The sequence below is a fragment of the Oryctolagus cuniculus genome, chromosome 4 (genome assembly GCF_051225735.1).
Source record: "Oryctolagus cuniculus isolate XC-2025 breed Fujian yellow rabbit chromosome 4, ASM5122573v1, whole genome shotgun sequence".
NCBI classification, from domain to species: Eukaryota; Metazoa; Chordata; class Mammalia; order Lagomorpha; family Leporidae; genus Oryctolagus; species Oryctolagus cuniculus.
The window spans coordinates 95654763-95668410 of NC_142870.1; the positions used below are offsets into that span (position 1 = coordinate 95654763).

At 46.1% G+C, this 13648-nt stretch overlaps 1 protein-coding gene across 7 annotated transcripts in view; it reads right to left on the reverse strand.

Annotated features, from left to right (window-relative positions):
- Positions 1-13648, reverse strand: part of ETV5 (ETS variant transcription factor 5) — a 64577-nt gene that overhangs the window by 11931 nt on the left and 38998 nt on the right. For all 7 annotated transcript variants that reach the window (XM_008266578.5, XM_008266579.5, XM_017346937.4 and 4 more), the window contains exons 8-9: positions 6533-6792; positions 4520-4579 (exon numbers count right to left, since the gene is read on the reverse strand). In XM_008266578.5, coding sequence (XP_008264800.2) covers positions 4520-4579; positions 6533-6792 — 320 coding nt within the window. The remainder of the gene's footprint in view (positions 1-4519; positions 4580-6532; positions 6793-13648) is intronic.

Here is a 13648-nt window from a genome sequence, read left to right on the forward strand (position 1 = left end):
CTGACTCTGCAACTCTTTGTTCCTTCCTGATCAGCCCAGATCGAGTAGGTTTTTGGCAGGGCTGCCAGCGCTTTTCAGAGGTCTGGGACTGCAGAACAGCACTGGCCAACCTGGAGGAGACTAAGACCGTCTGAGGTTTGTATTATTCACTTTTGTTTCTCAGCCACAAGCACAATTTCTCTGTTGCTTAGCTGCATCAGAGGAAGTATACTCTACTGGCATTTATTTATTATTTAATCCAATGAATATTTATGCCACGCATTGCGCTGAAAGGAGGGAAGGCTAGGGCCTGGTTCTCAAGGAGCTTACATCTCAGCTGAAGGAGAAATAAACAAGACACGGCGGAGTGTGCAGGTCCAGAGGTGAGCTGGCTGGGACTCCAATCAACAACTATGTAATTATGAACAAATTAATCTCTGTGCTACTTTCCTCACTGGAAAACTGGGTAGATAATAATTCCTACCTTTTAGGTTGTTATGAGAATTTAATGAGTTAATGTTTATTCTGTTCCCTGATCTGTTTCTCTAAATGTTTTTAAAATTTTTTTTACTTGTTTACTTAGAGAGAGAGAGAGAGCAAGCAAGCATACACTCCCATCTGCTGGTTCACTCCCCAAATATCCTCAGCTGCTGGCACTGCACCAGGCAGAAGCCAGGAACGCCTTATATTATGAATACAATTGACACAATCCATTTTGCTTCATGCTTTTTGCCTTGAAGCTCTGTATTTTCCGTAAGTATTTTGATAGTGCAGTGATGCTTTCATGGTCTTATAAAATCATTAGAAGTGAACTACTTAAAAGTTTACACACTTGCTAGACATGCTGCACCATTTTTAGAGCTTTTCTTCTTCTAAGGTACCGATAAAAAACTCACACTAACCTGGGGACAAAAACTCGTAAATCTAGACGACACCCTCAGTTTGGTTTTGAAAGTTAATCAGGTGAAGGCCCGCCTATGAGGACTACAGTTCTGGTCTGTTTTGTGGTTTCTAGTCATCTAGCGGGCCTCGAAAACATCTGAAAGGGGCTACTGGTTTAAGTAAAATTTAAGTTGGCTGGGGTCTGCACCAGTAGTTCCATCCGTTGTGGCCAGCAATCACCCATCCCTCGAATGAGGTGGCAGGAAGGAAGAACCTGCTGGAGGGGCAAAGTGGAAATGAAAGATTCAAAACAACACGCCAGGATTCCAGGTGAACATTTAAGGCAGGACTGCGATCTGAGCAATCACAGATGCCAATCAGAAACACTTGTTTCATAGGCATCTGTGGTCAAGCCTGCTAAGAAGGCTAAGAAAAACCATGTCACAGCAATTCAGAGCCATTAAAAATGCCGCGCTCTTTGAAATTCACTTCTTTAATGCGTGTGTGTGTGTGTGTGTGTGTGTGTGTTTGGGGGTGGGGGTCAGGAAAAGCAACGGCCAAGGGCGGGGAAGGGGGTGGGGGCACGGCACACACAGACACCAGACAGTCCCCGTGTAGTAAGCAACCCAGTGCCTCACTAAAAATACTTCTTTGAGAGCACGCTCTTTACTCAGTGCTGTAATTATGCAAAAACGCTTTCCTCTCTCTCTTCCACTCTCCCTCCTAGTTGGTCTGCCACCGTCATAGACGGCTTCTGTAGCAACACGCGGGAACCTGGGAGAGAGCTGCACGTGGCCAGGCCTGTCCTGGCCACTGGGCCAGTAGACAGCCCTGCCTTTCTAGGGCTGGACACTCAGTGTTATAGGCTGTCCAGTGAAACGCTACCTCGCCTCTCACTGAACCAAGCAGTGGGAAGCGGACACCCAGAGAACCCGCCCTTGTGACCTGATCGCCTATCAAAACCGGCCGACACTTCGCGGCTATTGGTTCTTCTGCCCTTCGTCTGAAACACTGCAGCCCAGCTCTTCTCAACCTGGGGTGCACCCTGGAACCACTTGGAGAGCTTGGAAAACGGTGACCTCTGGGTTCCACCCAGGGCCCTGGGCGAAGTGCGGGCGTCAAAACTGCTAAAAGCTTCCCAGGCGATCCCGTGTGCAGCCCGAGCTGAGAGTCACCACCATGTGACCTTTGAGCTTGAAGGTGTATTAGAGGCTCCTGTAGGCTTGTTAAATCAGACTGCGGGGGGCCCCACCCCTGGGCTGGTCCCGGCAGTGTGCATTTCTAAGAAGTTCCCGTGAAGCTAATCACACTGGGTAATCACCCTGCTCTAGAACCGTAAAGAGAGATGTACTGGACAGAAAACCAGACAGACTCCCGAGGGACATGTTCTAAGGAGGGAGAAGGAAGAAGCGTCCCTATGCCAGTGTTCAGAAACAGGCCTGAACCGACCAGCTCAGGTCCTGCAGCCGGAAGCCTACTTTCCTCAGCCTCTCACGCCCCTCAGACTTCAGCGAGGTCCCTACCAGGGCTCCCTCCCATCCAGTGAACGGGCAGCTCTGCCATTGTCATCCACTCAAGCAGGAGCCATTCAGCAAATGCTCCTTGCAGGCTGAAAGCTCAATTATCTTCCCCCAACAAAAGGCCCCCTTCTCCCTTCTGACTCCCATCTAATTACTTCTTTAAAGGAATCCTAAATTTTAAAAATCTGTGACAACGCACTCAAAACAAACAAAACTAAGGCCCTCTCACAAAAACCTGGCAGTGGATGCCTTGAAAATGTCAAATCCTTTTAGTCCAGAAATTTTAGGAATGTAGCTTCAAGAATTCATCAAGGGGATGTGAAAAGATTTAGCAAAGATTCGCTCTGGTTTCTTCTGTGAATAGTTTGGGAGCACCTACATTTTCAGCAACAGGTGACCAGCGAAATGCATACCCATGCAATGAGTACTGTGCAGCCGTGGACGAGGAAAACACAGAGGAATGTTTGATGCTATGGAGATTATACTGGCTGTGGCGTAGAGGGAGATGAAGCGTGCAGGCTCTGGAGCCCACGGGGCTTGGCTCAGAGTTCTGACTCTGTCCTCCCAGCCATGTGACCGTGGGCAAACCTTTTAACCTCTCTGAGCCTCCGTTTCATCATTCAACTAGAGGGGTATTAAGAGTATCTTGCAGAACTGCTATGCGAACTAAATGACCTAATGCATGCAAACAGCTTACAACAGTGTTAGACACATGAGTTAGTGATGACTGTTAGAAGGAGAAAAACCAGACTATACCATGAGTCCTGTTCCATCTATACAGTTCTAGATGAGGAGACTTGAAGTCATTCGTGGAAAATGGAATTAAAAGATGTTTATTTTGGTGTAAACGTTTATTTGAAATCTATGCTGTTTTTTCTTAATATGTACATTCCACGGAATTTTTGAAGATCCCTCACATTCACATATGCAAGATCTATATAGCAAAGTAATGATTATCTCTGGAGAGCAAGATTTAATTTTCATACTTTTTACAATATTTTCTAAAATTTGTTTTGGCTGTGATAAAAGTAAGTTACGGAACTTTATATTTTAAAGAAAAACTAGCTCAAAAGCAAACTCCTCCGGGAAACTGTGGGACTAGCTCCATTCAGACTACTTTCTTGAAGCCATATGCTACAGAACATTAATGCATCTTATTTGTTCTAAATTCCTTTCCCTCAATTAGTAGGTCAGCGCTAACGAAGGCAAAGTCACAGGTTCAATCTGCCCACTGCTGCTGCTCTGGGCTACTGTGAGATTATCTCAGAGATTCACTGCTGAGCTGGCACCAAAGGGCTGGGGCCTAAGAACTGGGACAGACAGCATACCCTTGACATAACACCATCATCTTCACATGCAAATAAGCGTCAGGATATGTGACAATCCGGGCTTGTGGGCAAATTACATCTGTCCTCATCTTCCTCCTTTGAGATACTTTTTTATTTATCTAATTAGAAAATATTTCCATTGTGGTCTTCTCTATAAATGTTGTGTACATAACAGAAGGGACTTGACAAAGTTCACAGAGAATGGAATTAAAAGATAAAAGCTCATAAAGTTCATTTTCTATTTCATCAACCTGTCCAGCCCAACTCTCCTAGTCTCATCACCCTGCCCACTCACCCCCGCCCCCGCCAGCTTTCTCAAGGTCAGGGACAAACACTTCACATTCCCTCCTATCTGCCATTTATCATGTAATAATAATTGTAATGAAGAGCTACCCACCTACACGGGGAGACTAAGTAAAACACAGAAACGGAGTTTGAAATGCTTTTCTAAGGTGTCCTTGGACCACCATCCCTCACACAATCCCTAAGTTCCCATTTAGGCTGATAGCTGTACAACCTCCATGTGTGGAAACGTGAAGACCAGGTGGCTCAATTTTTCCTTCAACACTGTCCAGTGAACTTTAGAGTTAGGGTCACAGTTACTGAAAATGCCGGCAGCCCTCACAGTGCTCAGGAGCGTGCCTCATACCCTGTGTGCAAAACAACTCAAGATTATGATCAATTAGCTCTCCCATGCATGTGCTAAGAAGGTTTAGCCTGTGCTCTCAAACCATAGCCTAGAAAATGAACAACATTAAGCTTGAGCATTATTTGGAGAAAAAAAAAATTACAAACAAGGAGGCGCCTTACCTTCATGGCTGCTGGAGAAATACCCCCCTCTCATGTAGGATGACTGGCAGTTAGGCACTTCTGAAATGGAAACACAGACGACACAACTCCCATCAGTGGTTTCTACACTGGAAGTAGCACACCCATTTTGCTGCAGCTCTGCAGTAAAGTCCCCTGAACCTCCTACTTCAAGTTCACGTCTTCTCAGCCTTCTCCTTGGGAATGGTACCAGCCCAGTAACACAGGAAACCCTGCAACTCACCATCTGAAGGCAAGACACACCTGATTCAAAGTCACGGGAGGAAAACAACCAATGCCCATTCTCATAATTCCCTCATTGCAGAGATTGGTCGCCACTAAATGTAGTAGCCCAAGAAACCAGCTTTCGAATGGCCAAGCCAGCTCCTGCTTATCCTGACTATTGGGTTTTCTGGTGGTGGGGCGGAGGGCAGGACTACCGTCCATCTTGCCAACTTGCTCCCCTTTACTGCTGATGGTCACATCTAATTGTGCTCCAAGCGCTAAGGGTATTTTCAGGTCAAATGGATGAGATGAGCTACGGTCATGGAGCCAGGACAAGAGCTGACACGGGTGGGGAACTGCCCGCTTTCACCACGCTGGGGGCGTGAACGCTGAAGCCAAACCACTCTCAAGTGGTCTCTTCTTTGTGCCTTATGTTATCAAGGGGTCCACTGAGAGGAAAGACAGGGAAGTGAGTGGTGCGAGGGGGGGGGGTGGGGGGGTGGGGGGGGGAGGATGAGCCTTGCCCAGGAACAGCACTCCGATCAAAGAATGACAGATACGGTGACATCTGTTCAGTGTCTTGGTTTATTTAAGGGGGTGGGGTGGGGTGAAAAAACCCTCAGGAGAGATTTGTAAAAAAAAATGTCAATTCCAAAGGAAAAAAATGTTGCTGGTCATGCCCCGCTCCTAAGAAAAATACATCAAAGACTTCAAGAGGAATGCTGGTGGAGATTTTTACAAGTTACCATGACCTAATTTTTTGTCACAAAGCAACAGATGTCTCCCTTTTGCCTACTTCCCCAGCCCTTCCCATAACCAATTTTTGCCTGAATGGAGCAATCTGTGTATTATCATAGAGAAGGCCAAAAGCCAATGCCATATCCCATCCCATTTGCAAAAAGCCACTCAAGTTCAAACACCTACAACCACCCTAAAATTCCTTTAACACCAACTACAAAAAAAAAGTGTGAAAAGTTTATGCCATATCTGAAAGGGGAAGGAGAAACAAAGAAAAGCCGGTTTCTAAATTGCCATCTGTAAAAGTCCAACCCTCCTTTCCCCTAACGGCCTCACTGCATATTCCTGGCCTACAAAATACGTAACGAGGGCATGAATACGGGAGGGACAAAGGAGGGTCCTCCTCCAAACACAGCTTAGATGTCCTAAGTTCCTAGGCAAGAGATAGCCTATAGCCAAACAGTAGGTGCCGTCCCATGTTAGACCTCTCCCGAGGTGGACACACGCACTGAGGCAGAGCAGTGATTCTCATGGAGCAACTCGGAGTACTCACGGCACTGCAATACTGCACCAGGTGCTTTTATCAGAACACCGTTCGTTTCAAAAAGGAAAGAATCCTGCCCTACACATGGCCTCCACTTAATGGCTCCGTTGTAGGAAACGAAGCAAAACCACAAAACTAGAGACAGAACTAAATGCAGAAGTAACATTCCTTGTGTTTGGTGATCCTAAAGCTAATAAGTCTTTTTTTTTTTTTTTTTTAAAAAAAGGCACCACCCCAGACTGGACCCCAGAACCTTCAGACTAAGACTCCAAAGTGTACTTTGCACCACTTTGGAATGCCTACTGCACTTCTTGCATTTTGCAACACTTTGCGGTTTTGGTGTATATTTAGCTATGCACAAACACGTCTGCTTTTGCTAGGTCTTAAGTTCTTTGACTACAGTTCTTATAATTCTAGTCTCTAGCACTCTGCACGAAGATGACACTTGGTAACAATCAGACAAACGAACACAGGAATGAAGAAACAAAATGGCACGATATCACGCTAACCTGAATCAACGCAGTAATCCCGGGGCTCCTGCTTGATTCCCATTGGTGACTGGAACCCATGTGCGGGGGGGCCTGGCATCCCTGGCACCCCGTGCTCATACAGCGGGTCGTGGTATTCTTGTTTGAATCCCTGAGGGGGTGGGGGAGCTGCAGGGACAATAGGTTCTGACATTTGCCGGTGGTAACTGGGGCGGTTGTCTCCGGGAACGCCTGACTGCGGAGGGAAGGGGTGGCAGGGCTCAGACAGTTGTCTCTGAAATCTGTAAGACGAAGGAAAGAAGTGTATCGTTAACGAAGACACGGTAAATACCTCCTGTACCTGCCCACTGAGATCTCCAAGTTCAGATTAAGGAAACTATTTGCCAAGAACTTATTAATGCTTATTTCTGGACAGGGTACCCATTTCCCACAATTAAATCATGTATTTCAAGTCTCTGGAAGCAGAAATGGCAAAAAAAACAAGGACGTGGCAGCTTCTTGTCTTCCATGCACGTTTATTTCAAGTATAGTCCATCTGTACAGATGGGCCACCGTATATATCTAAATACCTGAGACTAAGTATATTTGAAACTAACACTCACACACACACACATATATATATATATAAATGTACGGTTTTTCACTAGTTTATTCATTCTCTCACCTACAGACAGAACAAGTTTTAAAGACTGAAGAGTAAAAGTGAAGTCAGTTAGAAAATATAGTAAAAAAAAAAAAAAGGAAATCCCATTCATAGCAGCAGTCTCTTGGAAATAATAAGGAAATGTGTAGGTACATAAAAATAAAATCTTTTTTTTAAAAAAAGATTTATTTATTTGAAAGTCAGAGTTACAAAAAGAGAGGAGAGTCAGAGAGAGAGAGAGAGAGAGAAGTCTTCGATCTGATGGTTCACTACCCAACTGGCTGCAACGGCCGGAACTGCACTAATCCGAAGCCAGGAGCCAGGAGCTCCTTCCAGGTCTCCCACACGGGTGCAGCGGCCCAAGGACTTGGGCCATCCTCCACTGCTTTCCCAGGCCACAGCAGAGAGCTGGACTGGAAGTGGAGCAGCCAGCTCTTGAACCAGCACCCATATGGGATGCCGGTGCTTCAGGTCAGGGCGTTAACCCACTACGAAACAGCGCTGGCCCCAAAAATGAAATCTTAAAATTTATTTTTTAAGGAAAAGAAAGAGCAAAGAGAAAATATGAGTATGAAGCTGTTGACTCACTAGAAATTGTTCTATAAAAGCAAATCTTTCCAACTAATTAGACAAAATGAAAACTAAACTTTATCTAAAATACCAATAATTTATTTTTAAATACTTATTTACTTATTCGAAAGGGGGAGAGAGAGATCTCCTCCACTGATTCATTTCCCAAATGCCCACAATGGTCAAAAGTGGGTCAGGGGGCTGGCGCTGTGGCGTAGCAGGTAATGCCTGTAGTGCCGGCATCCCACATGGCTGCCGGTTCGAATCTTGGCTGCTCCACTTCCCATCCAGCTCTCTGCTATGGCCTGGGAAAGCAGTAAAAGATGGCCCAAATGCTTGGGCCCCTGCACCCACGTGGGAAGCCCTGAGGAGACTCCTAGCTTCAGATTGGTGCAGCTCCAGCCACTGCGGCCATCTGGGGAGTGAACCAGCGGATGGAGGACCTCTCTCTCACTCACTCGCTCTGCCTCTCTGTAAGTCTGCCTTTCAAATAAAATAAATAAATAAATATTAAAACAAACAAACAACCTGCTGCCTGTAGAGCACCCCCCCCCCAAAAAAAGGTGGGTCAGGCTGAATCGAGGAACGAGGCAGCCAATCCGTGTAGGCATCCTACGTGGGTGTCAGGGACCCACCTACTTCAGCTATCAATTGCTGCTTCCCAGGATGGGCAATAGCAGGAAGCTGGAATCTGGAGTGGAGCAGGGCTTTAAACCTGGACACTCTGAAATAGCAAGCAGGAATCCTAAGTAGCATCTTAACCACTGTGCCAATGCCTGCCTCAGACTAATGACCTTTGAAAACAAATAATGGCATACTAGATATTGGTACATATCATAAAATTGCAATAATTAAAACAGTAGACAGGAGTGAAAGACGGGAAGATCAAAGGAACTGAGTGGAAAAGGAACAACCATCAAGTACTGGGATGGGTATTTAGCAGAGCAGTTAAGATGCCAATTGAGATACCTGCAGCCTACAATAGAGGGCCTGGGTTCAGGTTCTGGCTCCACCCCCAATTCCAGCTGCCTGCTAACTGGGAGGCAGCGATGATGGCTGAAGCAGCTGCATTCTTGCCATCCATGTGGGAGACCAGTGGATAGGAGCTCTGTTTGTCTCTCTGTCTCTCAAAATAAATAAATTAAATTTTTTTAAATCTTCTTAGTATATTCCAAAATGTATTACTTGTTAAGATGAGCATTTCAACTTAGTGGAGAAAAGATTTAGACTCTGGTCAATAATACAAGCCAAAATAAATTTTGTAGGAAGTAAAAAATTGCATGATAAATGTGAAAGCATAATAGGAAAGTAAACATAAATGATAATGAGCATAATCTAGAAGTGGGATAAAGCTTTCCTGAGCATCGCAACAGTAGCAGGAACCCTCAAGAGGAGCATGGGCACAGCTCACTGTGTGCATTTCTGCAAGTCAAAAACCACCAGAAATGAAACTGAAAGCAGAATATCCAACTGGGAGAAACAACTCTAACAGTCAGAAGATCCCGGAAACAAGACCTAAGATAAAACTGAGGGAAGTGCTCGGATATATACAGCAAGGTTGATATTGTTGACACAGCTTTTAAAAATCAGCAGAAGGTGACCACTCCAACAGAAAAACAGTGAGTCAAGGGTCTAAGCAGGAAAACCACTAAAGCAACACTCATGGTCACAAACAAATTGAAGAAGAATCATAAAGTAAAAGAATATATTTTTCCTGTTAACTTAGAAGAGGAGATAGTGATAACAATTTTTTGTTTTTAAAGATTTATTTATTTATTTCAAAGACAGAGTTATATGAGAGGCAGAGAGAGAGAGAGAGAGACAGAGAGAATCTTTCATTCACTAGTTCACTTCCTAAATGGCCACCAACAGCCAGAGCTGTGCTGATCTGAAGCCAGGAGCCAGAGCTTCTGCAGGGTCTCCCACACAGGTGCAGGGACTTGGACCATCCTCCATTGCTTTCCCAGGTGCATTAGCAGGGAGCCAGATTGGAAGAGGAGCAGCTGGGACTCAAACCAGTGCCCATATGGGATGCCAGCACTTCAGGGGGCGGCTTTACCTGCTATGTCACAGCGCCGGTGATAACAAATCTAGGCCTGGCACATAAACAGTGCTTGAATAAGACAATTAAGAGCTTCAGAGAAGTTCTGGATGCAAACAAGAGAACTGGCCAAGTACATTGTGACACAGGTATTTAGGTGAAAGAAACTGTTAGATACAATGCAAAATACGATCATACAAGGACATGGAAAGTTTTTTTTTTTTTTTTTAATATTTTAGGGCAGGTTGTTAAACAGGAGACAGAATATCAAAGTTCTGCAAAAATAGAGAATTTGGGTGGTCATATAAAATTGCGGGAAGACTCACACTTGTTAACACTGCTTATCCTTGGAGTGGTTATGATTTTAAGGCGATTTTCCTTTTTTGCTCATCTGCAACTGAAGAATGTGCATTATTCTTATAACAGGACAAAGTCTTCTGTTATTGTCATGAATCAAGTAGCCCTGACACCTGCTGGCTGGCAGATAAATCCAGATGTGAGCCAACTGCCCCTCGCCCAGCGGGTGGACAGTGTGGCAGAAGGCAAGGTCTGAGATGCCTAAGTGATCGCTTACTGGGAAGTGACCAAAGGCAAAGCTCCTTGGCTTCATTTCGTTATCCGTGACCCCAGGATGCGTTACCCTTCGGGGGCTTCTGGAATGGTGAACTGTGTCTATCATACAGTTTCTGTCACAGCTGTCATCTTTCACAGATTGGGACAGGCTTCCGGAGGGTGGACGTGAATGTTAGAGAGGAAGGAAACAGGCGTAAGGGACTCATTCATGTGTATTCAGAGAAGCATTTGTGAATATGCATCCTTAGGGAGAAAACGGGAGCAGGGACTCCATGGGAAACAAAGGACTCAAGAGTTTAAAAAAAAAAATCAGTACAATCCTATAACATTAAGATCTCACTCTGTAATTTTAACTTTAGTTCTAGTAATAGCTTTAATTAAATCATTTGAATTAAAAAACTTATTTGGGAGTGGGGAAGACAGAAGACAGAGACAGAAAGAGTTGCCACACGCTGGTTCACTCCTCCAAATGCCTGCAGTGGTCAAGGCTGGGCTAGGCTGAAGTTGGGAGCCAGGAACTCCACCTGGGTCTCCCACATGGGTGGCAGGGACCCAACTACTTGAGTTATCACCTGTTGCCTCCCAGGTTACGCATCAGCAGGGATCAGGAATTGGGAGTGGAGTTAGGATTTAAACCTAGACGCTCTGATGTGGGATGGGGGTGTCCCAACTGGTGTCTTAGCTGCTAGGCCAAATGCTCGCTCCTGAATTTGATTTTAATCAATCTGTGGCAACAGGTGGCTACCAGATTCCTAGCATATCAAGATTTAACATCTTGGAGCTGGCACTGTGGCAAAGCAGGTAAAGCTGCCACCTGCAATGCCAGCATCCCATATGGGCACCAGTTTGGGTCCTGGCTGCTCCACTTCCGATCCAGCTCCCTGCTGATGTGCCTGGGAAAGCAGTGTCGAAGATGGCTCAAATGCTTGGGCCCCTGAACTGACATGGGAGATACAGATGAAGCTTCTGGATCCTACCTTTGGCCTGGCCCAGTGCTGGCCATTGCAGCCATTTGGGGACTGAACCAGTGGCTGGATAATCCCTCTGCCTTTCAAATAAATTAAATAAATACTTTGGATTTGGGGATAGCATGGTACGGTCTTTTGAGAATCTTTACTGTTCTATTAGAAACTGCACTGTGGGATCATCTTATAACAAGTCAACCGAACAATTTTACATACACTTCTCCTTTCATCCCACATTCCAAAACCACCATAATTTGCTTGGCCAATGTCTTCAACAAGGAAGTTCCAGCTACTACATAAGGATCAGTGGGTGGAGAGCCTGCCAGGGGGCACCAAGGGCACAACAGTGGGACTTGATCAGGAACTCAACATCCAAGGTCGATGTTTTTTAAGGACACCCTTCAGTGGTCTCTGAAGCAGTGGGAATTTGCGACTCAGGCTCAAGCTTGACATTCAGAATACAGGAGACAGCAGCATCCTCCCAATCTTTAGGGAATTCTTTCCTAAAACAAAGACGGAGATATTCTCAAGGCAGTAGTTTCACAGAGTGCCCAGATCTCGGGCTACTCGGAAGAACAACAGTTGCAAGGACAGCCACTGCCCATTTTCCCCTCCCTTTCCGCTCGGCCACCGGCTTGGCACCTTCAGGGGTGACCTCCACAAATCAGTTCCTCTGACGGCTCAGCGCTGTAACCAGAGCCTCTGCGGCTGGCTGGCCCCATCACCCCACTTCCGCTCCGTGCTCACCGTCTCACCTTCCAAATGGAACTTTGGAGCGGCCCGGGATGGCCTCCTCGGGACAAGGCACTGACGTCCACGTGGGCACCAGCCTGCAAGCCCAGCCCCTCCCTGGAGTGCAGCTGGCAGGATGAACGAAGCTTAGGGGCCGGGATCCGCAGATGGATTCTCTATGGGATTGCTCGGGACTGGTTTGTTCTCTCAGAGTGGGAAGGGCAGAGGGCGTTCAGGGGCAGTCACAAAACCAACGTATTTGCAAGAAGGATCGTCTCAGAGCTTGCTGCTGGTAACGGCTTTTGCTGGCAGAGGTCGGTAAAGTAATTCAGTTCTTGTCCGCAAGATACATTGAGTGAAGTTTACTCATTGACCTTCAACTGAACCCCATCCCTCTCTCGGCAGCCCTTTGAAAGTTCCTGAGACAGTGTTGTATACATAATACGGCTATGGCAAGGATGCCTCTCATTTATCCAGGCACTCGGTCATTTTCAGGGGCGGAGCAGCCCAGTTCCAAAAAAATCTCTCCTTTCTTCCTTGTTCCGCGCTTCCCTCTGGACCCATGCGAGATCCCACTGGGGCTCATGCGTAATGAGCTCACTTTTGGTGTGCAAAGACCAACTACCAACTCAATAGGTTACAGGGTGAGGCTTTCTCAGTGCCGGTTTATTTAAAGAATGCGTTATTTATTTATTTGTCAGATTTATTTAGCGCCTCTCCTCCCAAGAGCTCACCCACGCTACCAACATTTGGTTTACATTATGAAAACCGTTAGATGCTTTCCCTGCACTTCCTTTTTGGTTTCTGCTGCCAACGCGTGGAAGTAAACACAATGCTTACAAAAAGAAAAAGGAAAAACCCGAGGAAGGTTACACAGTGGCTATGGGTGGCAGGTGAAATAGTGCCGGTGCAAAGGTCAGAGAGAGAGAGGAAACACAGAATTTGCCAAGAAACCAACTCCACACACGTAGCACTTCTGCGAAGGCTAAGTAAGAGGAGATGGACAGAGGTACACAGCCGGGTGAGAGGCTCTGGCCATGAAGTCAGAACATTCTGGGCTGAAATTCAGTCTTACCCACCTACTGCTGTGTGACCTTGAGTGAGTTATGTAACTGCTCTCTCTGTGCCTCACTTTCCTCATTGGTAAAACCAGGACAACCGGAAGAGGGTCCTTCGATGATGTAAGGGAATGCCCGTGATGGGGCCCCCACACTGCTGAGTTCTCAGGACACCTTCCCTTCAACTCCATGCTTTCTCCCTGCAGCCCAAGCTAAGACTGGAAGCCACGCAAGTCCCAAGGAAGATCTCCAGGAACCGGGGGCCAATCACACACACACACACAAGCCATACATAAAAAAAAAAAACGAACGAGCCCCACCAGCTGCCTTCCCAATAGCCACTCTTCTGTCCAGAAGGAGAATGCTGATTTCCAGTTTCACATTTGTCTGTCTTCTCGTCATATAATCAAAGAACCAGACACTGTCTCTAAAAGCAAACCAAAAAAATCTGACGCAATTCCCAGGGCTCCAAGAGGCCTGTCAACGCTGCTGAGGCTCAAATTAGCTCATCTAAACTGTGATAAAACATGAGGAACAAAATAAGGGGGCACCTCC